This window comes from Oncorhynchus mykiss, chromosome 23 (assembly GCF_013265735.2).
Source record: "Oncorhynchus mykiss isolate Arlee chromosome 23, USDA_OmykA_1.1, whole genome shotgun sequence".
In the NCBI taxonomy this organism is placed as follows: domain Eukaryota; kingdom Metazoa; phylum Chordata; class Actinopteri; order Salmoniformes; family Salmonidae; genus Oncorhynchus; species Oncorhynchus mykiss.
The window spans coordinates 40,678,303-40,703,909 of NC_048587.1; the positions used below are offsets into that span (position 1 = coordinate 40,678,303).

The following is a 25,607-nucleotide window of genomic DNA, read 5'->3' on the forward strand; positions in this document are numbered from 1 at the left end:
ATGCAACACAGAACTTTGAATGAGAGAGAAAGAGAGAGAGAACGTGTGTGTGTGTGTGTGTGTGTGTGGTCTTGTTCTTTTATCCCTGTGGGGGCCTAAAATCCCCAAAAGTCCCCACAAGGATAGTAAAAGAAGGAAAATTATCCCTTTCCCACAGTCCCACGAGGACAAAGGCTATTTTAAACTTAGGGTTAGGGTTAGAATTAGGGTAAGTGGTTTAGGGTTACGGGTTAAGATTATGGTTAGGGAAAATAGTAAATAAATGTTAGGTTCCCACGAGGATAGAAAAAACAAGTGTGTGTGTATAAGTGTGTGCTACCTGTGATCAGTCTTCCGACAGCCCCATAGTTCTATAGTGACAGTGTTCGGGCTACTGACTGACTGACTGACTGACGACTGACTGCTTTAGTTGGGAGGAGACACATCTGGTCTTGCTTTACTAGAGATTCCACTAAAACCCAGAGTCAGAGTTGCCTCCCAAATGTCACCCTACGGGGCCTGGTCAGAATGTCACCCTACGGGGCCTGGTCAGAATGTCACCCTATGGGGCTGGTCAGAATGTCACCCTATGGGGCCTGGTCAGAATGTCACACTACGGGGCCTGGTCAGAATGTCACCCTACAGGGCCTGGTCAGAAGTAGTGGACTATAAAGCAACCTGAGTGCCATTTGGACACATTTTATGCCAGACTGCTGCTGTTTCAGCCTTTTGTTATGTTACTGGCACAGCATTTTCATTCTCTTGACAAAGTTGCTGTTATTAAAAAATGAACCATAAATAGCAGTGAATGAAGGTAGAGATCAATTAGTTTCCTCAGAGACAGAGAAGGTTGGTAAAAATAACTATAAAACAAAATTAATCTCGGCATCTCAGAACCAAATGTAGTTTGAGAGCTGGCCTTCAGCCAGCTATGTTTTATTGTCAAATAAAGAAGCCAAATCTGTGTCAAACCACAATCGGTGTTTTCAGTTCATTTCATTGCACAACAAAGGGTTATCAGATAGCCTAGAGCAGGGCTATTGAACTCTGACCTTACAAGGTCCAGAGACGGATGGTTTTCTGTTCTACCTGGTAATTAATTGCACCCATCTGGTGTCCCAGATCTAAATCAGTCCCTGATTAGCTGGGAACAATGAAAAAAATGCAGAGGGACTGGTGTCGATTCCAGAGATAAGTTTGAGGGGCCCAAAGTGTGTGTGTGCAGGGCAAAGTAGGATCAAGATCTTGGAGTACATAACAAACTGGCTGATTTAGGTCATTCTGTTCATGCTAATCTTACTTTCAATCTGTTATTGGTACAGGCACAATATAGTGGATTAGAGTGTGTGTACTAGGAAGATATCATAAAAACAAGACCGTTTTGACCTTAAGGATATATAGGACATTCCTAATAGATTGCATTGTTCTAAATTGCCACATCTTATGATTGATTAAAACAAAATCATGTGAAAGGGCTCTCGGTCTGAAATGATTTCTAGTCTGCTTAAAAATGACATCTGTCCAACTCTCTGAATTTGCATTTGAGGAGAGAGAAAGAATAGATGTCATATTCGTCGTATTGATGAGACCAAGGCGCAGCGTGATATGAATACATACTTATTTTAATAAAGCCGTGCCGCTATCTAAACCAAGTGCTAAAAGGAAACGACACATAGACAATAGCCCACAAAACCAAAATGGCAACCTAAATAGGATCCCCAATCAGAGACAACGATAAACAGCTGCCTCTGATTTGCAACCAATTCAGGCCACCATAGACCTACATTACCTAGACATACAAAAACCCCATAGATATACAAAAACCCTAGACAGGACAAAAACACACATACCCACCCTCGTCACACCCTGACCTGACCAAAATAATACATAAAACATAGATAACTAAGGTCAGGGCGTGACAATAGAAAGAGCAAGAGAGAGACTGAGAGCTCAGGGGAATATTGTACATGCAGTGAATCGCCCACTCACTGTTTCAATTGTTCAGCGCCATGCAAAGATCTTTGTGAGGGGAAGGTGCTAAAAATGACCCCCTCCACCCCACCCACACAAAAAATATAATGTAATTCCTTATAATATTTCAACTGCATCTGTAGTGAATTATTTTTTTGCACAGGCGATAGGCCTATACCGAACACTTGCCACACATTTTAAGCAAGAGTAGTGACAATGACTCCTTACAGAGAAATTTGATTGACATCATCACTGGCAAGATCTCAGGCACTGGTTGAACCCTGTCTGTGCATGTGTCTGCAAGTGTTCCATTAGAGGACTATAGCTTGCACAATAAGAAAACGTGTAGTTGCTATGAACTGAAAATAAATACAGTATATATCAGGATTTGAAAAACATCTCCAGGTCAATTTGTTTTACTTTTAGCCCTTTTTTAACTCTGTGTATACAGTGGGGAGAACAAGTATTTGATACACTGCTGATTTTGCAGGTTTTCCTTACAAAGCATGTAGAGGTCTGTAATGTTTATCATAGGTACACTTCAACTATGAGAGACGGAATCTAAAACCCCGAAAATCACATTGTATGATTTTTAAGTAATTAATTTGCATTTTATTGCATGACATAAGTATGTGATACATCAGAAAAGCATAACTTAATATTTGGTACAGAAACCTTTGTTTGCAATTACAGAGATCATACGTTTCCTGTAGTTCTTGACCAGGTTTGCACACACTGCAGCAGGGATTTTGGCCCACTCCTCCATACAGACCTTCTCCAGATCCTTCAGGTTTCGGGGCTGTCACTGGGCAATACGGACTTTCAGCTCCCTCCAAAGATTTTCTATTGGGTTCAGGTCTGGAGACTGGCTAGGCCACTCCAGGACCTTGAGATGCTTCTTACAGAGCCACTCCTTTGTTGCCCTGGCTGTGTGTTTCGGGTCGTTGTCATGCTGGAAGACCCAGCCACGACCCATCTTCAATGCTCTTGCTGAGGGAAGGAGGTTGTTGGCCAAGATCTCGCGATACATGGCCCCATCCATCCTCCCCTCAATACAGTGCAGTCGTCCTGTCCCCTTTGCAGAAAAGCATCCCCAAAGAATGATGTTTCCACCTCCATGCTTCATGGTTGGGATGGTGTTCTTGGGGTTGTACTCATCCTTCTTCTTCCTCCAAACACGGCGAGTGGAGTTTAGACCAAAAAGCTCTATTTTTGTCTCATCAGACCACATGACCTTCTCCTATTCCTCCTCTGGATCATCCAGACAGTCATTGGCAAACTTCAGACGGGCCTGGACATGCGCTGGCTTGAGCAGGGGGACTTTGCATGCGCTGCAGGATTTTAATCCATGACGGCGTAGTGTGTTACTAATGGTTTTCTTTGAGACTGTGGTCCCAGCTCTCTTCAGGTCATTGACAAGGTCCTGCCGTGTAGTTCTGGGCTGATCCCTCACCTTCCTCATGATCATTGATGCCCCACGAGGTGAGATCTTGCATGGAGCCCCAGACCGAGGGTGATTGACCGTCATCATGAACATCTTTCATTTTCTAATAATTGCGCCAACAGTTGTTGCCTTCTCACCAAGCTGCTTGTCTATTGTCCTGTAGCCCATCCCAGCCTTGTGCAGGTCTACAATTTTATCCCTGATATCCTTACACCCTCTCTGGTCTTGGCCATTGTGGAGAGGTTGGAGTCTGTTTGATTGAGTGTGTGGACAGGTTTCTTTTATACAGGTAACGAGTTCAAACAGGAGGGCTTCTTAAAGAAAAACTAACAGGTCTGTGAGAGCCGGAATTCTTACTGGTTGGTAGGTGATCAAATACTTATGCCATGCAATAAAATGCAAATTAATTACTTAAAAATCCTACAATTAGATTTTCTAGATTTTTGTTTTAGATTCCGTCTCTCACAGTTGAAGTGTACCTATGACAAAAATTACAGACCTCTACATGCTTTGTAAGTAGGAAAACCTGCAAAATCGGCAGTGTATCAAATATTTGTTCTCCCCACTGTATACTGTACAGTACAAGTAAAACATGTGGACACACCTGCTCATTCAAGGGTTTTTCTTTATTTTTACTATTTTCTACATTAGAATAATAGTGAAGACATCAAAACTATGAAATAAAACATATGGAATCATGTAGTAACCAAAATAGATTTTAGATTCTTCAAAGTAGCCACCCTTTGCCTTGATGACAGCTTTTCACACGCTTGGCATTCTCTCAACCAGCTTCATGAGGAATGCTTTTCCAACAGTCTTGAAGGAGTTCCACATATACTGAGCATTTGTTGGCTGCTTTTCCTTCACTCTGTGGTCCAACTCATCCCAAACCATCTCAATTGGGTTGAGGTCAGGTGATTGTGGAGGCCAGGTCATTTGATGCAGCACTCCATCACTCTCTTTCTTGGTCAAATAGCCCTCACACAGCCTGGAGGTGTGTTGGGTCATCTGATGCAGCACTCCATCACTCTCCTTCTTGGTCAAATAGCCCTTACACAGCCTGGAGGTGTGTTGGGTCATTGTCCTGTTGTAAAACAAATTATATTCCCACTAAGCGCAAACTGAAACACCGCCACTCTGTCTTACTTTTTATACACTGAGTGTGCAATAGACTGACCAGAAGAGAATCCAGGTGAAAGCTATGATCCCTTATTAATGTCACCTGTTAAATCCACTTCAATCAGTGTAGATGAAGGGGAGGAGACAGGTTAAAGAAGGATTTTTAAGCCTTGAGACAATTGAGACATGGATTGTGTAAGTGTGCCATTCAGAGGGTAAATGGGCAAGACAATAGTTTTAGGTGCCTTTGAACGGGGTATGGTTGTAGGTGCCAGGCACACCGGCTTGACTGTGTCAATAACTGCAAAGCTGCTGGGATTTTCACGCTCAACAGTTTCCCGTGTGTATGAAGAATGGTCCACCACCCAAAGGACATCCAGCCAACTTGACAACTGTGGGAAGCATTGGAATCAGTATGGGCCAGCATCCCTGTGGAACGCTTTTGGCACCTTGTAGGAGTCCATGCCCTGACAAATTGAGGCTGTTCTGAGGGCAAAAGGAGTGCAACTCAATATTAGGAAGGTGTTCCTAATGTTTTGTACCCTCAGTGTATAGTATGTAGCCCATGTACAGTGGGGCAAAAAAAGTATTTAGTCAGCCACCAATTGTGCAAGTTCTCCCACCTAAAAAGATGAGAGAGGCCTGTAATTTCCATCATAGGTACACTTCAGACAAAATGAGAAAAAAAATCCAGAAAATCACATTGTAGGATTTTACATGTCCTCAACTATGGTATTATCAGTAGCACCTGTCTTTTTTACAAAATAAATATTTATTGTGTTACCAGATTCATACATGGAAAAACAGATAGTCCAACATTTTATCAAAAGAAAGTATGTTTGGAAGTGTCTGTCCTATATCTAAGAGATAAGAAAGCTCAGGAATTATTTATATTTTTTAATTATCGTGGAATTGCCTGTATACCTTTTTTTTTACCTGGAAATTCTCTATTCACTTCCATTCATTTTCCAGGTTACCTTCAGACAAGTCCCGTGACACGGAGAACACCATCGTGTTCGTGAGAGTCCCATATTTCCATAAAGGGGTCTTCATGGGACCAATTTTCAGGATGTCTCCTGGTCTGACAAATAACAAGGCCGACATTGGCAGCTGCGGTGGATTTAGAGTCATGCAAAAAATGTAGATCCATGAAAAAAAACTGACATCTCTAGCTTAAAAAGGCAATCAGCAGTTGCTACATAAATTGTTGTTAATAATGATGTACCCATTGATTCTTGAAGAATATAACTTATAAATGCCTTATGAGCTTAGTTCAACTGTCATACCCCACAGTAACCAAAATATAACCTTGTTTTACTCCAATGTTTGTAAACAAAGTCAATGTAAACAAACACCTCATTACATGGTTAAAACTATAATGTTGATATCATGGATGGTTAGTCCTTGCATCCATTGCTTTGTCTATGAATTTGAGTGGTTACGTTTCTTTAGACCCATCCCTCAGCTTTTTACTGAACCAAGAGCAGGAAGCCCGCTTTGTTATTGTTTCTTTGTTATTGTTTCTACTGCTGATTCCTGCTTTAAACAGACAGATTTTGATGGGTGTTTTTGTAATTATTTATTCATTATGCTTTGAGTGGAGCATGGGCCTCAAGCAGATTTATTTTATTTATGATTTGCATTATGTCCAGGACTGAGACAATTGCCTCTTCTGCCTAAGTGTAATTCCACCAGGAATAAGGATTGCTGTGATGCAGTAGGATGTATTCATGGATGGCAAGGGAAGCAAGACTTCCCCAAAAAAGGGACTTTAAAAAAAAAAGTAATTTATCTTTTGTCTCTCTGTGTTTTATAATGTTCCTTCAATTCACAAGAGTCTGAATGTATTTCATTGAGAAAGCATCCAAGCGAGCAAAACAGTGCCCGTAGCATTGATTTCAGGTGAAGCTTGCCAGCATTTGGCCTCCCTTGATAAAAAAAAGTATAAAATAATAGCCAATCATAATAGCCATTAATAGCCAAAATAATAGCCAACTTGAGCTAAACTTAGTGAGCTCAACTGTGAATACATTCATACATTGTGCCCCTGGCCTGAGAGGATGGAAGTTCAATATGTAGCTAGATGTAGAAGGCTAATGTTAACTAGCTAACGTTGCCCATGACAGGAAGTTAGGCTATCGAGCAAGATTTTTAGCCAGCTAGCCTAGGACAACAAAACATAAAAGCATGTACTGTATAACAGATTCATAGATCGTTTTGTCAACATGAAAGAGAGGCGGGTGGCATTGGCATTTCTCTACAAGTAGGGTGTCAACATGTTTTTTCTACTTGCACGAACACACACACAAACACACACAGACAGACAGAAATCAGTACCATGAACAGTCACATCATATTTAGCTTATGTTGATTGGACTACATTGTTTTTTATATATTTTAGTTGTCACTGTTTTAGACATACAGTGCCTTGTGAAAGTATTCGGCCCCCTTGAACTTTGCGACCTTTTGCCACATTTCAGGCTTCAAACATAAAGATATAAAACTGTATTTTTTTTTGAAGAATCAACAACAAGTGGGACACAATCATGAAGTGGAACGACATTTATTGGATATTTCAAACTTTTCTAACAAATCAAAAACTGAAAAATTGGGCGTGCAAAATTATTCAGCCCCCTTAAGTTAATACTTTGTAGCGTCACCTTTTGCTGCGATTACAGCTGTAAGTTGCTTGGGGTATGTCTCTATCAGTTTTGCACATCGAGAGACTGACATTTTTTCCCATTCCTCCTTGCAAAACAGCTCGAGCTCAGTGAGGTTGGATGGAGAGCATTTGTGAACAGCAGTTTTCAGTTCTTTCCACAGATTCTCGATTGGATTCAGGTCTGGACTTTGACTTGGCCATTCTAACACCTGGATATGTTTATTTTTGAACCATTCCATTGTAGAATTTGCTTTATGTTTTGGATCATTGTCTTGTTGGAAGACAAATCTCTGTCCCAGTCTCAGGTCTTTTGCAGACTCCATCAGGTTTTCTTCCAGAATGGTCCTGTATTTGGCTCCATCCATCTTCCCAGCAATTTTAACCATCTTCCCTGTCCCTGCTGAAGAAAAGCAGGCCCAAACCATGATGCTGCCACCACCATGTTTGACAGTGGGGATGGTGTGTTCAGCTGTGTTGCTTTTACGCCAAACATAAAGTTTTGCATTGTTGCCAAAAAGTTCAATTTTGGTTTCATCTGACCAGAGCACCTTCTTCCACATGTTTGGTGTGTCTTCCAGGTGGCTTGTGGCAAACTTTAAACAACACTTTTTATGGATATCTTTAAGAAATGGCTTTCTTCTTGCCACTCTTCCATAAAGGCCAGATTTGTGCAATATACGACTGATAGTTGTCCTATGGACAGAGTCTCCCACCTCAGCTGTAGATCTCTGCAGTTCATCCAGAGTGATCATGGGCCTCTTGGCTGCATCTCTGATCAGTCTTCTCCTTGTATGAGCTGAAAGTTTAGAGGGACGGCAAGGTCTTCGTAGATTTGCAGTGGTCTGATACTCCTTCCATTTCAATATTATCGCTTGCACAGTGCTCCTTGGGATGTTTAAAGCTTGGGAAATCTTTTTGTATCCAAATCCGGCTTTAAACTTCTTCACAACAGTATCTCGGACCTTCCTGGTGTGTTCCTTGTTCTTCATGATGCTCTCTGCGCTTTTAACGGACCTCTGAGACTATCACAGTGCAGGTGCATTTATACGGAGACTTGATTACACACAGGTGGATTGTATTTATCATCATTAGTCATTTAGGTCAACATTGGATCATTCAGAGATCCTCACTGAACTTCTGGAGAGAGTTTGCTGCACTGAAAGTAAAGGGGCTGAATAATTTTGCACGCCCAATTTTTCAGTTTTTGATTTGTTAAAAAAGTTTGTGATTGTGTCCCACTTGTTGTTGATTCTTCACAAAAAAATACAGTTTTATATCTTTATGTTTGAAGCCTGAAATGTGGCAAAAGGTTGCAAAGTTCAAGGGGGCCGAATACTTTCGCAAGGCACTGTAGGTGATTTGATGATGTTGAAGATGAAATGGTGCTGAAATAATGGAAGCAGCTCCTGTTTTCTTTGCAACATTTGGTAACTTTCCGTGGTTCTAAATCAATAGTTGTTTAATAGTCTGAAAATGTTGGAAACATGAACTTGCTTGACCATGCTGTAGGTCATGTAACTGTTTGTTACATGCAATATGCTTTGTGGACTTCATGGGACAGTTGCTCTCCGCTTTTTTTTAAAAACAAAGGTGTGGTTGAATTCATTCTGACACTGTGTCTCCTAATTTTCTCGGCATTAGGCCTATATGTCACGATTGCAAGGCAGATGAATTACCAGGTTATAGAGCAAACGAGCAATTACCACAAAAAAGTTTGTAATATGGCTTTTTTTCTGGCTTGGTTTCCTCAGTAATTGTACCCATGCACAACTACTGCTGTGATGTGATCAGTTGATCTGGTGCGGTTGAGGATTCTGGCAGCAGAAGACAGCACTCAGGTTGAGGATCCTGCAGTTGTTCATTTGTAGGCCTTAACGGCTTATTTCAAGGAGTATGGGCCCTTTTTTCTTCCCCAGTACTGTGTGAGATTGAGTTGTTTTTCTCCCCGGGCAAAGGCACATGAGGGGTTCAATGTGAGAACCGGCTAGGGAGGGGGTGAGCAGCGAGCGCAGGATATCTCGCTCTGCTATTGGGCAAAAGTAGGTCAACCGCGCCCACGCACCTACGCGCCCACGTGACCAACCATTCCACTCTGTTCTCGGGTGAACAGGGTTTGTTCCGTGCGTTCAAAGCGTGACCGACGAAAAAAGCGCTCTGTATATAAAAAAAAAGCGCTCTCACAGTTCCTCGTTTGAAACATGACGAAAGCGCTTTTAAATAGTCTCAAAATGCATCTGTTCTTGTATGTATGTGGGAACAAATCATAGCCTAATTTAAAGCGAATCTGTCATGTGTTTCACATATGAGGATGCGTTTCTCATAGAGAACAAGGGATTCAAAACGGATGGCACCTTGCACCTATTATGAAACAAGGGCCAATTTATGCCTACATAATGTTATAAGTTTAATTAGATTTCTACACACAAACTCGGATATTATGCCAATAGGCCTATTACTCTCTGTGCGCATTCTGGTGATGAATAGCCCTGCAATGTCTGCTTCTTTGAACCCTGTTAAACATTAAGATAAATTATAGGCCACAGGGCATAAGACAAGGTATATTATAATATACTGTAGTAGCACATAGGTAACTTTCACGACAGACCGAATAAAGACCGGAATGAACTTCCGAGTGGCGTTTAATCACTTTTTGACACTGGCCTCATTCATTGTAATTATGAATTGGTCGGGAAACGCACACACACACACACACACACACACACACACACACACACACACACACACACACGAGCGCGCGCGCGCGCACGCACACACCCGAGGAAAGAGGGGCGGTATCTCTCAGGGTTTGACGTCACATACCTCGGTTCTCACATATGGTATGAATGGAATGGGTGAACGCTATCTGTCTTCTTGAACGCTATCAGTCTTCTGCTGCAGACGACAGCCGATTTTGGAACAGGTTAAATCGACCTATTCTTGTGATTTAGATTTATTTGTTTTGTTTAATATTTTGTATTAGCCTATCTGCATAATTATACCCCAGGACCAGGTTTAGTGCATTTTTTTTTTACAGCTAAAGGAAGAAGTGATGGATAAAATAATGTCCAGGCATCTCACGGTGAATCCAAGTTTTCTACCTGCGTCGAATCACTGCGTACTGAAGTCTCTATTGGAGAACCCCATGAAGCTACCCTTCCTCAAACATGAACACCAAAATGAAGGTAAGAAAGAAGTATTTTGTATTATTATGTTATGTTCCAAGTCTATAGAACAACTTATCTTAAATTGAAATGATTCACATTTGTATAGAAATATACTTTTCTTTTAAATTCCATTGTTTATTTATGTATTATTGTGTAGTTTATTTATAGGATAAATTACTTGTATCTACACTGTAACAGAAAACGGTAAATTATACAGTAATTTGGGGTATTATCAACAGTAAAATACTCAAACTTTTTACTGCAGCATACTGTAAATTATAGTTAATTGTGAGAAAATGTTGTGGCCTGGGCAAAGAATTGCTGTATTTCGAATGGTACTGTAATTACACCACACAGAATACAGTACAGTACAGTATTTTGGGAGTGCCAAAAACCTTTTGACTACTATTGGGTGTATGGTGTTGTTGTTTCTGGCTCATTAACATATTTTTAGGCGTTCCTTGTAAGAGGCCGTATCTGTTGCACCTGTGTGTGAGAATGCTGTTCAATTTGAACTCATATTTAAATATATATATATATATATATATATATTTCACCTTTATTTAACCAGGTAGGCTAGTTGAGAATGGCCAAGATAAAGCATAGCAGTGGGACACAAACAACAACACAGGAATAACAATACATGGAATAAACAAACATTCAGTCAATATGTTCAATTTTAAAAAGTCTATATACAGTGTGTGCAAATGAGGTAGGATAAGGGAGGTAAAGGCAATAAATAGGCCATAGTGGTAAAATAATTACAATATAGCAATTAAACACTGAAGTGATAGATGTGCAGAAGATGAGTCTGCAATGTGGTTATAGTGCCCTGTAAATTTGTCTAGGAGACAGATTGGAGTGGCATCTAGTTTTAACCCTCAAATGGTTGAGCATTTTGCTATGTCCTTTTGTTCTGTTTTGCCCTTTAGTCACTGCCAGTTTGGAAGCCTTTAAAGTCTCTATAAGTACAAATGATATAAACACCAAATGTTCATTAATATACCTACTGTAATGTGTGAATACTTTACCTAGCAGCCAACCTGCTTGCATCAATCCCATGTAATTACAGTAAAATACTGTGAAATACAAACAATCCCTCCCCTCAATGAATTTCATTCATTCATCCATTTATGAATTCCGATTACGGTAGGATTGGCCTTTTTATAGTATAATACAGAATATTTTACAGTATTGTACTGTATGTCATTACACAGTACTTGCTTTGATAACGTATTTCTAGAATTTCGCTATACCCGCAATGACATCTGTTAATTATGTGTATGTGACCAATAAAATTAGATTTATTTATATTACAGTAGGTGTACTGTAATATGAAATGCATAATTTGACTTGCTACGAGCTGCCTGTAAGCTACTGCCAAATGTAACCCCTTTACAGTGTTTGACCTGTTTTGGTACCAGGTAAATATCCCAAAGAATGCATTTAAAATATACTTTAAAGATCCCTCAAACTCAACTCTGGACCTCAAAGCCAATTCCACTGCGTTTTTTAATTGTTCCCCTCTAATCAGGGACTGATTTAGACCTGGGACACCAGGTGGGTGAAATTAATTATCAGGTAGAACAGAAAATCAGCAGGCTCCGGACCTCATAGGGTAAGAGTTGAATACCCCTGGCCTAGGCTATACATGGATTTTTAGAAATGTTCGATTAAATTGATAATGATTTGCTTCATTGTCTTTACCTGGTCACATACTTGGAATCATTTTCTGAGGAAATTCCAAGGTGTGCATATCTGTATTTGGCCAAACCATCCCCACCAGTACAGTAGCTATGTTTTCAGATATTAGTCAGCTGACAAACACTTGACAAGTTAATTAGCTAGCAATTAACTATCCCTTCACTTTATTACTCCTAAATTAATGTATTTAATCATATCGCTAACACAGTGGCTGTCAGTGATGTATGTTGGTACAATGGATTCATTGTTTTGCAAGCATGATACTTTGGGTGATAGATATTGTTATGAAGTAACATTATTAAAGCAGGTACAGGGATTCACTTCCAGATACTAGCTTTTTTGCTCCTCAAAAAACAGTTATCCAAACCAGCTAACCCTGAAAATGAGCTGGTGGATACCATAGAGCCCTCAAAATGTCAACTCTGGACTCCAAAGCCAGTTCCACTGCTTTTGCTTTTTTTAAAAATTATTCCCCTCTAATCAGGAACTGATTTAGACCTGGAACACCAGGTGTGTGCAATTAATTATCAGGTAGAACAAAAAAACAGAAGGCTCCAGACCTCACAAGGGAAGAGTTGAATAGCCCTGCCATAGCAGATACTTTATTCTCCCAAATTACAGATACAATAAACTGAAATAAATATGCTGCATATTCAATATAATACAAGCCTTGTGATAGAGCAGCATTGTTTAAAAAAAATGTCTTGGTACTAACAGTGCTTTCTCTAGGGTTTGGGAAGGAGCGAGAGAAGGAGAAGAATTTGGATGAGGAGAGGAGTGCCCCACAGTCAGCCTTCCTTGGCCCCACGCTGTGGAACAAGACTCTCCCCTACGATGAGGACAATTTCCAGCTGGAGTACATGGATCTGGACGAGTTCCTGTCGGAAAATGGCATTCCGTCTGATCTCGCCCCCGCCGTCCACCGTGACCAGCACCAATCACAGTCCCAGCACCAGACGTCAAGTAGGTCACAAGCCCCGACCACACCGTCGCCCTCGGTGATCGACCTTAGCAACCATGCCAGCGCATCGACATTGGTACACACAAGCATGGGCGCACAGAACTGTCTCCGTAGTCTCACCAGAACAGGTGTGTAAAACACACACATGCACACCTTGCATACATACCAAAACACACAGGGAAACAAGGAGGAGCAGGGGCAAGATTGTGCACGCCTACAGTACACCATAAAATTCATCCTTTCCCTGCCTTTTGTCACTAGGGAAAATATTCCCCCTAAGCCCTGCGATCATACTAATCTCAATCATTTGAAGTGAAAATACAATACACCTTCTAGTCACCATGTTAATAAGGTGTTAGATGTACACTATTTTTACATTTTAGCAGACGCTCTTATCCAGAGCAACTTACAGTAGTGAGTGGATACATTTATGTTCACACTGGTCCCCCGTGGGAATCGAACCCGCAACCATGGTGTTGCAAGTACCATGCTCTACCAGCTGAGTCACAGAGGACCACTTTTATGAGAGTTGCTATTGCAGTTCTAAACCGTATTAATTGTCACCTCGAGGGGTCCAGCAGCATATTTTATTGTCACCTCGTAATCGATGAGTAAATCAATAGATGCAGTGTAGTCTGTTCATTTCATACTTGGCCTTGGGTTGGGATGAGCCAACCAATGCATTCTGAGGGTGTCAGAATTCAGAACAAATTATGTCAACATAAAAATAGACGAGAAGGAAAAAGATGACTCATGTATCCGTCACAGTCCTTAGTGTCTGTGCCCCCATTAAAATGCAGGCCCAGTATGAATAGAGTGTAGGACTGCTTTATTAGGTTCCTTAGAAGAGGCCACAAACCCAAAATGGAAAAGGTGTGAAGTTCAACAGATGTGATGGTGTGACCAGTACTTGTGTTGCACACAGAATGCAGACACACCGCTTCAGGCTGCCTGGACTTGGGCTTGTCTCTGCGTAATATCTGTGTTTTAGGTACATACTGTGCTCTACTTACCTGAACTGGGACATGATCAGAAGTATGAGCAGGGGTACCTCACGTGAACCCAGCTAACACACATTGTAGAATCTAATGCAGTGGTTCCCAACTCCAGTCCTCCAGTTCCCAACAGCATACATTTTGGTTGTAGCCCCAGACAAACTCACCTGATTCAACTCATTGAGGGCCTGATGATCAGTTGACAAGTTCAATCAGGTGTGCTTGTCTGGGGCTACAATAAAAATGTGTACTGTTGGGGATATTCGAGGACCGGAGTTGGGAACCACTGATCTAACCTATACGACATATGGACCAACAATAACCAACCACAGAATGTAAACAGCATGTAGGCCAGTCAGACTACTCTCTTCCAACCTCTACCACCACTGCGGGAAGATGTTTGGGGGTGTGGTTTGAAATCGGACACGATTCTGATTCCTGGCCGAGAAACTTGTCTGAGCGGTCAAATCTGATTTATTTGCCCTCTAATGGTTTTTAGATTGTTATTTAGCATATCTTGTTGCTTGCTAGCTACTCTGACAGTTTGACAAGAACACGTGGTAGCTAACTAGCGTGTTAATTGTTTACAAACAAATTAGTGAATGTGCTAGAAAGCTCAACAGCCACCTAGATAGATAGTTGACTGCTGTGGCTAGCCAAAAATGACTTGTTTTAAAAGTTGGATTATCTTATCCTTCAAGGCTTTAAAAGTGTTCTTACGCTATGATTTTGAACATTCAAAGCAGACATTGTTGTCACCTTCAGCACCACCACCAATCAGCCTACACCTCTGCGCGCACACCCGATATTACTATGACAAAGAGTGTAGCCATGTCAGCAAATGACTGCTGTCTGAACACACACAGATCCGATTTGGTCACTTGTAACTTGCTGTTTGGACAGTCATATTCCAAAACAGATTTGAAAAACCAAACTGATTTGAGCATTAAGGCCTGCAGTTTGAACAAGGCTTAATTAACTTGATTAATTTGTGCAATGTTCTGTTTGTAAGTCACTCATTTGAAGTACTTCTCTTCTGAGAGGCAGGTGTTAACCCACATCTATATGGCTGTGTTTTGCCCAATTATTGGGTAAAGACCTGATCTGACCAATTAGTGAAAAAAAGATCAGAATTGGGCTGCCTGTGTAAACGCAGCCTATGTGGCTCTCGTCCTGATTTCAGTCTGGATGCTCAGGTTAGATGTCTTTACTCTGAAGTGTTTGTTATGCACATTACCTTCCATTACCATGACAACCACCCTAGAATTTAAAGGACAATGACAGGAAATGAGCATTGCATCTGTGTGCTACTTCAGAGGCTAGATCAGCGTGAATGTGCAAATCTGATATTGGTCACATGTAAAACTGAGTGTTGACAGTCAGAAAAAAATATTTGACATGAAGAAAAACCTGAATTGGGTTCTTAGGGTGGCTGTGTAAACAATTCCTTAAACTGTTGGGGTATTTGAAAATATTTAAAAGATCTGATTCCATTTTTTTTAATTTTTATATCAGGTATGCAAATAAAAGATCTGAATTGGGCTACGTGTGTAAACACAGCCTAAGACACTTTTCTGAGAAGCAGATTTCACTTCAATCAAGAGAAGGCAATCTTCACCTGGAGGTCAAATCTCTCTCAGTGCATCCCTTTAGCTAATTAGTGTAATGTTCTGTTCCTTAGTCACTCGTCTCAGGCACTTCTGATTAGCAGGTCCTTTACTCACTTCTAAGAAGCATATGTTGTCTTCTCTTGATTGAAGTGAAATCTTTATCTGCACTGGAGGTCAAATCTGTCTCTGTACATCCCTGTGTAGCTGAGCTAGGCATAGATCTATGATACTGTAAATCTCAGACCGAATCAGTGTGATTAATCTCGTCCACCAGCCGACTCTCTCTCTGGTAGCAGTTGAGCCTGAAGTAGCGGTTAGTTAAGTAGATAAGAAAGTCTTGACCAAGTAAGCCCTGTCCGAGCCAGAACAACCCATAGAGGCAGGAGGCTGTCTCCTGTTCCTGTAGCGCGAGGCAGCTTGAAGTAGAAGTACACCTCCTGGACACTTGTTAGAGTGTGATTATAAATTAAATGTGAATCTGAATTTGAATACAAGTGCAAATAAAAAACAGGTTTTCTATACAACTATTATACCTCAGCTCAGTTAGAGAAGGGCCTAGTCGTCACATCAGGTTCAGATCTGTAGGGCTTTTCTGTATCCTGGGCACTTGACCAATAAACTTTGATTTGAGAATGAGGTTCAGATGTCATTTGAAAAGGAGCTGACACTATCTTTCTCTCTCTTCCATCTCACACCAGCTGGCCTCCAGTCTCCACTCAATTCAAATATACATCCATGCATAATGTTTGTGTAAGAGACAAGTGGATAGAGATTTATAATATGAGCCCTGTCCACATACCCATTTTAGAACCGATGTGCTTCTGTCCAGTAGTTGGTTCAGAGTTTATTTTTGGATGGGAATTGGAGGGAAAAGAGGGGAAATGTAGCTACTCACACTGGTATGTTTCACACAATGGCAAATTTTGGTGTAGGTTGTGAGTGCTAGCTTTGTGTCTTGTGCCCCATGGTGGCCACTGTTTGCCACTACTACTGGATACATTATAATAACAGTGCAATTGTTTGTGGTGCTGGGAATAAAAATGCATTACTTTCAATTTGTCACTTTTCATGAATGTCATGAATGTCTTGAAAATAGTGCACCAACACACCAACCCAAAAAGTATGCAGAGGTAATTTCTATAATTCTATCAAGTACATTTCTCTAGCCTATTTCCATGTCTCTAACATCCTGTTGTTGTATTCCTCCCCTTCTCTAGCCCTGCCATCCAGAAACACTCCCAGCCCCATCGACCCAGAGTCCGTCCAGGTGCCGATGAGTTATGAGCCCGACCCTGCTGACCTGGCCCTGTCCAGTGTACCGGGACAGGAGATGTTCGACCCCCGCAAATGCAAGTTTGCCCCCGAGGAGCTCAAACCACAGCCCATGTTCAAGAAGGCTCGCAAGGTGTTATTCCCTGATGACATGAAGGTGTGTGTGTCATCTAATCTATCAGATTACTTAGCGCTGTGTTATCCCTGATTATGTAACAGGTAGAATTGGTCATAACGCTGACTCATCTATTATTTATAGATGATAATCACAGTGAATGAATGGCATGTAGACAGAGCCATTAATACTGATTATAGTCTGGTTTCACAACATCAAGGCCATATGAAAACAAGGTGTGTGAGTGTGAAAGACTTATGGGATTTGCCTTTTTAAGTTTGTTCACATAAAGGTGGATCCATGCATGGTTTTAGTACATTGACTGAAAGCTGATTGTGCAGGCATACAAAGGTTATGGGGAAAACTCCACTAGCTGCCAGAGAGAGAGAGGAGGGGTCATTTTCTAATGGGAGAGCATTATGTTAGCAAATGGATGTGTTTAATTTCACGGAGTGATTTTTCACGGAGTGAACGTACTGTATCTTTGGACCTTTTGACCACTAGTGGGTGCATGGTATTGTTGTTTCTGGCTCATTAACGTATTTTGAGGTGTGCCTTTTAAGAGGCTATAATTGTTGCACCCGGGAGTGAGAATGCTGTACCAATTTAGCTCACATGTGATAATGCTCCCTCTATTGAAAATGTATAGATGACAGATTAGAGTGGCAGTAAGTATTAAACTTTAAATTGTTCAGCATTTTGCTGTGTTTTGCCTTTCAGTTACTGCCAGTTTGGAAGCCTTTAAGGCCCCTAGAAGGTCAAGTGATATAAAACACAAAATATTTTGTAATGTGTAAACACTTTATCAAGCAGCCAGCCTGCTTGCACCAATCCCTTGTAATTATAGTAAAATACAAACCGCTCCCCTCTTTAATTCATTCATCCATTCATAATTTATTCTGATTACAGTGGCATTACATTTTTTTTACAGTATAATACAGCCAATTTTATGATGTACTGTGATACTGTATTTATATTACAGTAGGTGTACTGTAATATGAAATGCATAATTTGACTTGCTACGAGCTGCCTGTAAGCTACTGCCAAATGTAACCCCTTTACAGTGTTTGACCTGTTTTGGTACCAGGTAAATATCCCAAAGAATGCATTTAAAATATACTTTAAAGATCCCTCAAACTCAACTCTGGACCTCAAAGCCAATTCCACTGCGTTTTTTCATTGTTAAATTTTATGGTATTGTACTGTGTGTCATTGCCCAGTACTTGCTTTGATACCATATTTATATTAGAGCATTTATCTCACCAGGAGCTGCCTGTAAGATAATGCCAAATTCATGGCAACCCCTTTACAGCGTTGCTTAGGCAACTGTTTTGGTACATAGCAACAAGCCAATGGAAAGTTGGCTAAAGCCACCAATCCATATGAAATATGTGAGTTTTTTAAAATTATAATATTGGTCATCTGGGGTCTTATGTATAACCGTTGTGTACATTTCACACTAAATATCTGCCTGTGCAATTTCTAAAAAGACTGCACACAAATATTGAGATGTATAAACTTTGCACATAACATACATATACACATGTTGCCCATTAAAAATCAGACCGGTGCTGAAACTATGCACGCATGAATGAGCATTAAAACTCCACCTTTTATGGTGACAGCAATGCCCTTATTTACTGTATACTTTGGAATGACTGGAATTAGGTTAGTTAAGTTAGTTTCTAAAGGAAATAGAAATGGCCAACTTAATCAAATGTCTCTGGAGGTGTTGGTAGAATGTTTTACATGTTTTACATTTTTACAGTACCATTTGCTATATCTGACAGTTTCTGAAAGAGGAAAAACTATTGGAAATTGCTGTGGAACTGTAAACGGATCATTTGAAATCGGTGATGTTTTGCGTTAACTTTTTCCCAATCCTAAATATACTGCACTGGCCGCAAATTTTTATACATTGTCTAGTATGTCTACTCAAAAAGAAAAACAACTACTGTGTTAGCCTACGCACTTCAAAGCAAAATATTAACTGTCTGTTAAATTCTACTGTATATTAGCTGTCTGTTAAATTCTACTGTATATTAGCTGTCTGTTAAATTCTACTGTATATTAACTGCGCTCCCTCTTGGATGCATAGAGCAAAATACTTGAATCAATAGTCTAATAGGCCAAATGAAATGAGAGATGCCATGGTAATTTGTTGTAGGTTAAAGCTTCTTCAAGAATATGAGCCCATCATGGCCAGAAAATGTGGTGAGGAATTTATTCTATTTAACCTTTTTAAAGTGGGTCCAATTAAATGAGAGATGGGACGTTCTAGGCCTATAAGCTACTTGGCAAGTATGAAACCATCATAGTCAGAAAAATGATTTATTCTGCAATGATCATAGAAAGGAAATGCAGTGCCTTGGGAAAGTATTCAGACCCCTTGACATTTTCCACATTTTGTTACGTTACAGCCTTATTATAAAATGGATTCAATAGTTATTTTTCTTTCCTCAATCTACACACAATGCAAATGTATATAAAAATGAGATCACATTTACATAGTATTCATACCCGTAACTTGTTGAAGCAGCTTTGGTAGTGATTACAGCTTTGAGTCTTCATGGGTTTGATGCTTCAAGCTTGGCTTACTTATATTTGGGGAATATCTCCCATTCTTCTCTGTAGATCCTCTCAAGCTCTGTCAGGTTGGATGTGGAGCATCGCTGCACAACTATTTTCAGGTCTCCAGAGATATTCAATCGGGTTCAAGTCCGAGCTCTGGCTGGGACACTCAAGGACATTCAGAGACTTGTCCCGGAACCATTCCTGCTTCGTCTTGGCTGTGTACTTAAGGTCATTGTCCTGTTGGAAGGTGAACCTTCACCCCAGTCTGAGGTTGAGGGCCCTGGAGCAGATTTTCGTCAAGGATTTCTCTGTACTTTAATCCGTTCATCTTTCCCTCGATCCTGACTAGTCTCCCAGTCCCTGCCGCTGAAAAACTTCCCCACAGCTTGATGCTGCCACCACCATGCTTCACCATAGGGATGGTGCCAGGTTTCCTCCAGATGTGATACTTGGCATTCAGGCCAAAGAGTTCAATCTTGGTTTATCAGACCAGAGAATCTTGTTTCTCATGGTCTGCGTCCTTTAGGCGCCTTTTGGCAAACTTGAAGCGGGCTGTCATGTGCCTTTTACTGAGGAGTGGCTTCCATCTGCCATTAAGGCATTATTGGTGGAGTGCTGCAGAGATGGTTGTCCTTCTGGAAGGTTCTCCCATCTCCACGAGGAACTCTGGAGGTCTTTCAGAGTGACCATCGGGTTCTTGGTCACCTCCCTGACCAAGGCCCTTCTCCCCCGATTGCTCAGTTTGGCCGGGCGGCCAGCTCAAGGAAAAGTGTTGGTGCTTACAAACTTCTTCCATTTAAGCATGATGGAGGCCACTGTGTTCTTGGGGACCTTCAATGCTGCAGAAATGATTTGGTACCCTTCCCCAGATCTTTGCCTCAACACAATCCTGTCTCGGAGCTTAAGGACAATTCCTTTGATCTCATGGCTTAGTCTTTGCTTTGACTTGACTGTCAACTGTGGGACCTTATGTAGACAGGTTCTGTGCCTTTCCAAATCATGTCCAATCAATTGAATTTACCACAGATGTACACCAATCAAGTTGTAGAAATATCTCAAGGATCATCAATGGCAACTGGATGCACCTGAGCAAAGCTATTTCTGTTTTTTATTTTTAATACATTTGCAAACATTTCCAAAAATGCTTTGTCGTTATGAGGTATTGTGTGTAGATTGATGAGAAAAAAACTGTTTTAATCAATTTTATAATTAGTCTGTAACGTAACAAAATGTTAAAAGCGAAGGGGTCTGAAGAGTTTCCAAATGTACTATAGATGCCTGTTTCTAACTACTTTAGAATTGCAATGCAATACGTTAACCACTAAAAATGGTGCATATTCTAAAGTTTGTGGGAAGCTAAGCACATTCTCACTTCAAGTTCAACTTTTGCGTGAAAACTGGTACATTAATGTTTTGTTTTTTTTGTACATACGCAACGTTTATAAATTAGCTCTCAGGAGTTTATAATTAACTGTGCCACTGGGCACGGAAGTCCGTTCGATATCTAGTTTGGATTTACATTTGGTTGAGTTGTAAACAAATTCACATTAAACGTAAAATCAACTAAACAATTCACCATCATTGGATTTAAGTTCAAAGTTGGGTGAAAAAAGATGAAATGCCCTTAAGTTGATGACTTTTTGCAAATCCAATTAGTTTTCCATGTTGATTCAACTTCATCACAGACTTTTTGGGTTGAAATTACGTGGAAACAACATTGATTCAATCAGTTTTTGCCCAGTGGGACATTTCCCCTCTTCTAACTCCCCGCTCTCTTCACTTGCACCTCTCGAGCAGGATGACAGGTATTGGGTGAGGCGTAAGAAGAACAACGTGGCTGCCAAGAGGTCACGGGACGCCCGTCGGCTCAAAGAGAACCAGATCGCCATCCGAGCGGGTTTCCTGGAAAAAGAGAATTCAGCACTGAGGATGGAGGTGGGCGACCTGAGGAGAGAGCTGGGGCGCACCAAAAACATAGTGGTCAAGTACCAGGCCACACACGGACCTCTGTAATGGGACTGAGACAGAATACACTCAAACACAGATAGCAACTACACACACACACACACACACACACACAAAATATGAGGCTGAGAGGCTGAGCTTACAGCTGTCTGAGACAACCACCCAATCAATCCCCCCATTTATCTCACCCATGTCTGTCTCTGATTGGCACTTTAGAGTGAAAGCGGATAACGTTGTGTAAAGTGTGAGTATGAAACGGAATGTGTTTCCTTTATTTCTGGGTTATGTGTTTTTAATTTGATTATTTTCTTTCTTATATAAATTTATCCACACATGGCTAATGTTTTTATTTGTTATTTTCCTTACACGGTGGTTTGTACATATTGTCCACAGCGTTTTCTGTGGCATTTCATTTTTTTATGAATATGTATGTTGAATGTTATGTTACCTACCCTTATCCAACTCCCTCTTGATCCAGCACATCTGTTATCGTCTGTTGATGATCTTGTGTCTGTGGTTGCCATGGTTTTCTATGGTTTCCATACTGTAAATATAGGTTATGTCAGCTGAGATGTCTCCGCTGACATTACCTGTCCCACTTCATCCAGCTTTCTTTTTAATCCACCCCCCCTTTCTTATGCTTTGACAGAGATAAGCTGTTTGCACTGCTCACACTTTGAAACCTCTCTAATGCCTACATACCGCTAGCCTGGGTACCCAACTGTTTCTCATTAGGCAACAGCATGTTAGCTAACGCAGAGACAGACTGGCATCCAGGCAAGCATTCTATGATGTCAGCTTTGTCATTTGTTCATTTCGTTCACATGGCAGTGTTATGACCAGGCAGGTCACCTGTGATACAAGTCAGTATTTGACGTCTATCCATGTCTGAGGACGTCGGGAGATGATGTGGAAAACAGCCACAAGGGGCAACAGTGAGCCCTGTTACTAACAAGAAGGTTTTGGTTTTGCTACGATGTTGCGGATGGGTGTAAGCATCTGCCTCTGATTCCAAAGGTTGCATGTTTGAATCCAGCGATAGAAAGATGTTTTTATATTTTTGTTTTATCCCTAACCGATCCCTAACCTTAACCATTCAGAGTTAATGCCTAAACTTAACCTTAAACACTTTGAAATTTGACGTTTGGATCAACTTAGAAATATGACGATTGAGAAACATGTATGGATGTCTTATTGTGATGTAAGACTGTGAGAGCTTGTAGGTTTTGACAGTGTTATTTATAACTTTGTTAACACAGGTTGTTTCTGTCAGTTACCTGTCACCAGATCATTGTTTCACCATGTTGTACAGACCAACTGTCGGAAGCTAAAGCAATAAGCCCATAAAGCAGTAGGGTCTTGGTCTCCTATCTACCAAGCTTACTGTCACAGACACGCATGGAACGACCCTCTTTATTTAATTTGTAATTACTTGTATTAACATATAATCTGGCATGTTTATTTCCTCTTCAAGCATTCAAATTTGAACATTATCAGCATCCATGCAATAGACAATAGACGTTATCATTTTCTTTTACTCTTCCCGAGCATGACTTTTCTCTGTCAGTGTCCGTATTAAGACAGCCTCTCAGTCCTGCTCAGATTGAAAGAAGTCCTACTGAGACTGTCCTAGTATGGACACTGCACAGATGCTCTCTGTGACCCAACGAGATGAATGTAACAGATGTACTACAGTATATAACAAACACAGGAGGTTGGTGGCACCTTAATTGGGGAGAACGGGCTCGTGGTAATGACTGGAGTGGAATCAGTGGAATGGTATCAAACACATGGTCTGCAGGTGTTTGATGCCTTTCCATTTGCTCGGTTTCTGCCATTATTATGAGCCTTCCTCCCCTCAGCAGCCTCCCCTGATAACAGTCACACAGTACGTTGGGCGAATGAATGGTGTTGCCTATACAGTACGGTGGAATATACCCTAATCACTTTATATCTTTACTACAGACCAAAACATTTCAGTATACAAAGGATATCTTGATATATTAAAGGTTTTATTGTTTATACAAAGATATTCATGTTTTTGTACAGTATTTTTCCCAACATATATATTTCTTGTGTATTTTAAAAATAAACTATGTATATTAAGAACTTGTTCACTTTTAACAAAAGCTGTTTTTTAGATACTTTGCCTGGACATTACTAAAGACCACATTACAAATGAAATCGACAGGCCATTTTGTCTTGTATGTTTTGTTAGACTGTTCATTTGCTGTAGTCTAAGAAAATATTGATATCTGGATCTCTTTTAAATTCTTACTTGTATGTAATTTTGATATAGAATAATGTAATGTCCCAAAAACAAACACTTACAGTACCAGTCAAAAGTTTGGATACACCTACTCATGCCAGAGTTTTTTTAAATTATTATTTTTTACAATTTGTCTCAAAAACCAACAAGCACTATGATGAAACTGGGACTCTTGAGTGGTCTAAGGCACTGCATCTCAGTGCTAGAAGCGTCACTACAGACCCTGGTTTGATCCCGGGCTGTAGCACAACCGGCCATGATTGTGAGTCCCATAGGGCGGCACACAATTGACCCAGCGTCGTTGCCCGGTTAGGGTTTGGCTGGGGTAGGCTGTCATTGTAAAAAAATTATTTGTTCTTAACTGACTTGCCTAGTTAAATAAAAACTGGATCTTCTGAGGACCACCACGGGAAAGGAAGACCCAGAGTTACCTCTGCTGCAGAGGATAAGTTATTTAGAGTTAACTGCACCTCAGAAATTTCAGCCCAAATAAATGCTTCACAGAGTTCAAGTCACAGACACATCTCAACATCAACTATTCAACTAGATTTTTGGTTCCAACCGCCATGTCTTTGTGAGATGCAGAGTAGGTGAACGGATGATCTCCACCATGTGTGGTTCCCACCGTGAAGCATGGAGGAGAAGGTGTGGGGGTGCTTTGCTGGTGACACTGTCAGTGATTTATTTAGAGTTGAAGGCACACTTAACCAGCATGGCTACCACAGCATTCTGCAGCGATACGCCATCCCATCTGGTTTGGGCTTAGTGGGACAATCATTTGTTTTTAAACAGGACAATGACCCAACACACCTCCAATCTGTGTAAGGGCTATTTGACCAAGAAGGAGAGTGATGGAGTGCTGCATCAGATGACCTAACACACCTCCAGGCTGTGTGAGGGCTATTTGACCAAGAAAGAGAGTGATGGAGTGCTGCATCAAATGACCTGGCCTCCACAATCACCTGACCTCAACCCAATTGAGATGGTTTGGGATCAGTTGGACCGCAGAGTGAAGGAAAGGCAGCCAACAAGTGCTCAACATATGTGGGAACTCCTTCAAGACTGTTGGAAAAGCATTCAAGGTGAAGCTGGTTGAGAGAATGCCAAGAGTGTGCAAAGCTGTCATCAAGGCAAATGTGGCTACTTTGAAGAATTTGTTTAACACTTTTTTGGTTACTGCATGATTCCATATGTGTTATTTAATAGTTTTGATGTCTTTACTATTATTCTACAGTGTAGAAAATAAGAAAAACCCTTTAATGAGGTGTGTCTAAACTTTTGACTTGTACTGTATGTTAAATCTCATGTTCATTTGTTCCTTTTGTGTGATTTTTTTTGTGTGTGCATTTTTTCCCCAGATGATGGGTTCCCCAGGGCACTTACATGCTGTCTTTTTGATTATGTTTCTCATGATCACAATAAAACAGTTTATATCATCTGCTAGTTATGTGATCCTTTGGGTGATGAAAAAAGGCGGGTCGATTTGGAACCAATCTACGACCTCTTGGTTCAATTCGGTGGTTTCACGTTATGACATTTGGCGAGAAAAAAAGCAACAAGACAAGATAGGATGCAATAACCACCTGCATGTCATACATTTTGGGAAATAAAACATAGAAAGAAATGTCTCTAAAGCTGATCTTGTTGTTTTTTTTAAGTATCAGATGACATACTGTTTCCAAAAGTCTCTTTTCCACTCCCATAGCATAGCCTACTACTGTACTCTGGGTGTGTGTGTGTGTGTGTGTGTGTTATATGTACTGTATCGTGCTGGTTTGGTATAGTCACTTTGAAATTCTGACG

The 25,607-nt window shown here is 40.7% G+C and overlaps 1 protein-coding gene across 2 annotated transcripts; it reads left to right on the forward strand.

Moving 5' to 3' along the window:
* The first annotated feature begins 9,996 nt into the window (after positions 1 to 9,996).
* Positions 9,997 to 23,719, forward strand: hlfb (HLF transcription factor, PAR bZIP family member b). Of its 2 annotated transcripts, XM_021581036.2 has the most exons (5): positions 9,997 to 10,095; positions 10,210 to 10,357; positions 12,761 to 13,132; positions 16,827 to 17,038; positions 21,368 to 23,719. In XM_021581036.2, the coding sequence occupies exons 2-5, from the start codon at positions 10,225 to 10,227 to the stop codon at positions 21,581 to 21,583; spliced, it is 933 nt and encodes a 310-aa protein (XP_021436711.1). In that variant the 5' UTR covers positions 9,997 to 10,095; positions 10,210 to 10,224; the 3' UTR covers positions 21,584 to 23,719. The 2 variants fall into 2 exon arrangements, with proteins under 2 accessions (XP_021436711.1, XP_021436712.1); XM_021581037.2 differs by having other exon boundaries at positions 10,007 to 10,357; positions 12,773 to 13,132; positions 21,368 to 21,583.
* Positions 23,720 to 25,607: the final 1,888 nt, after the last annotated feature.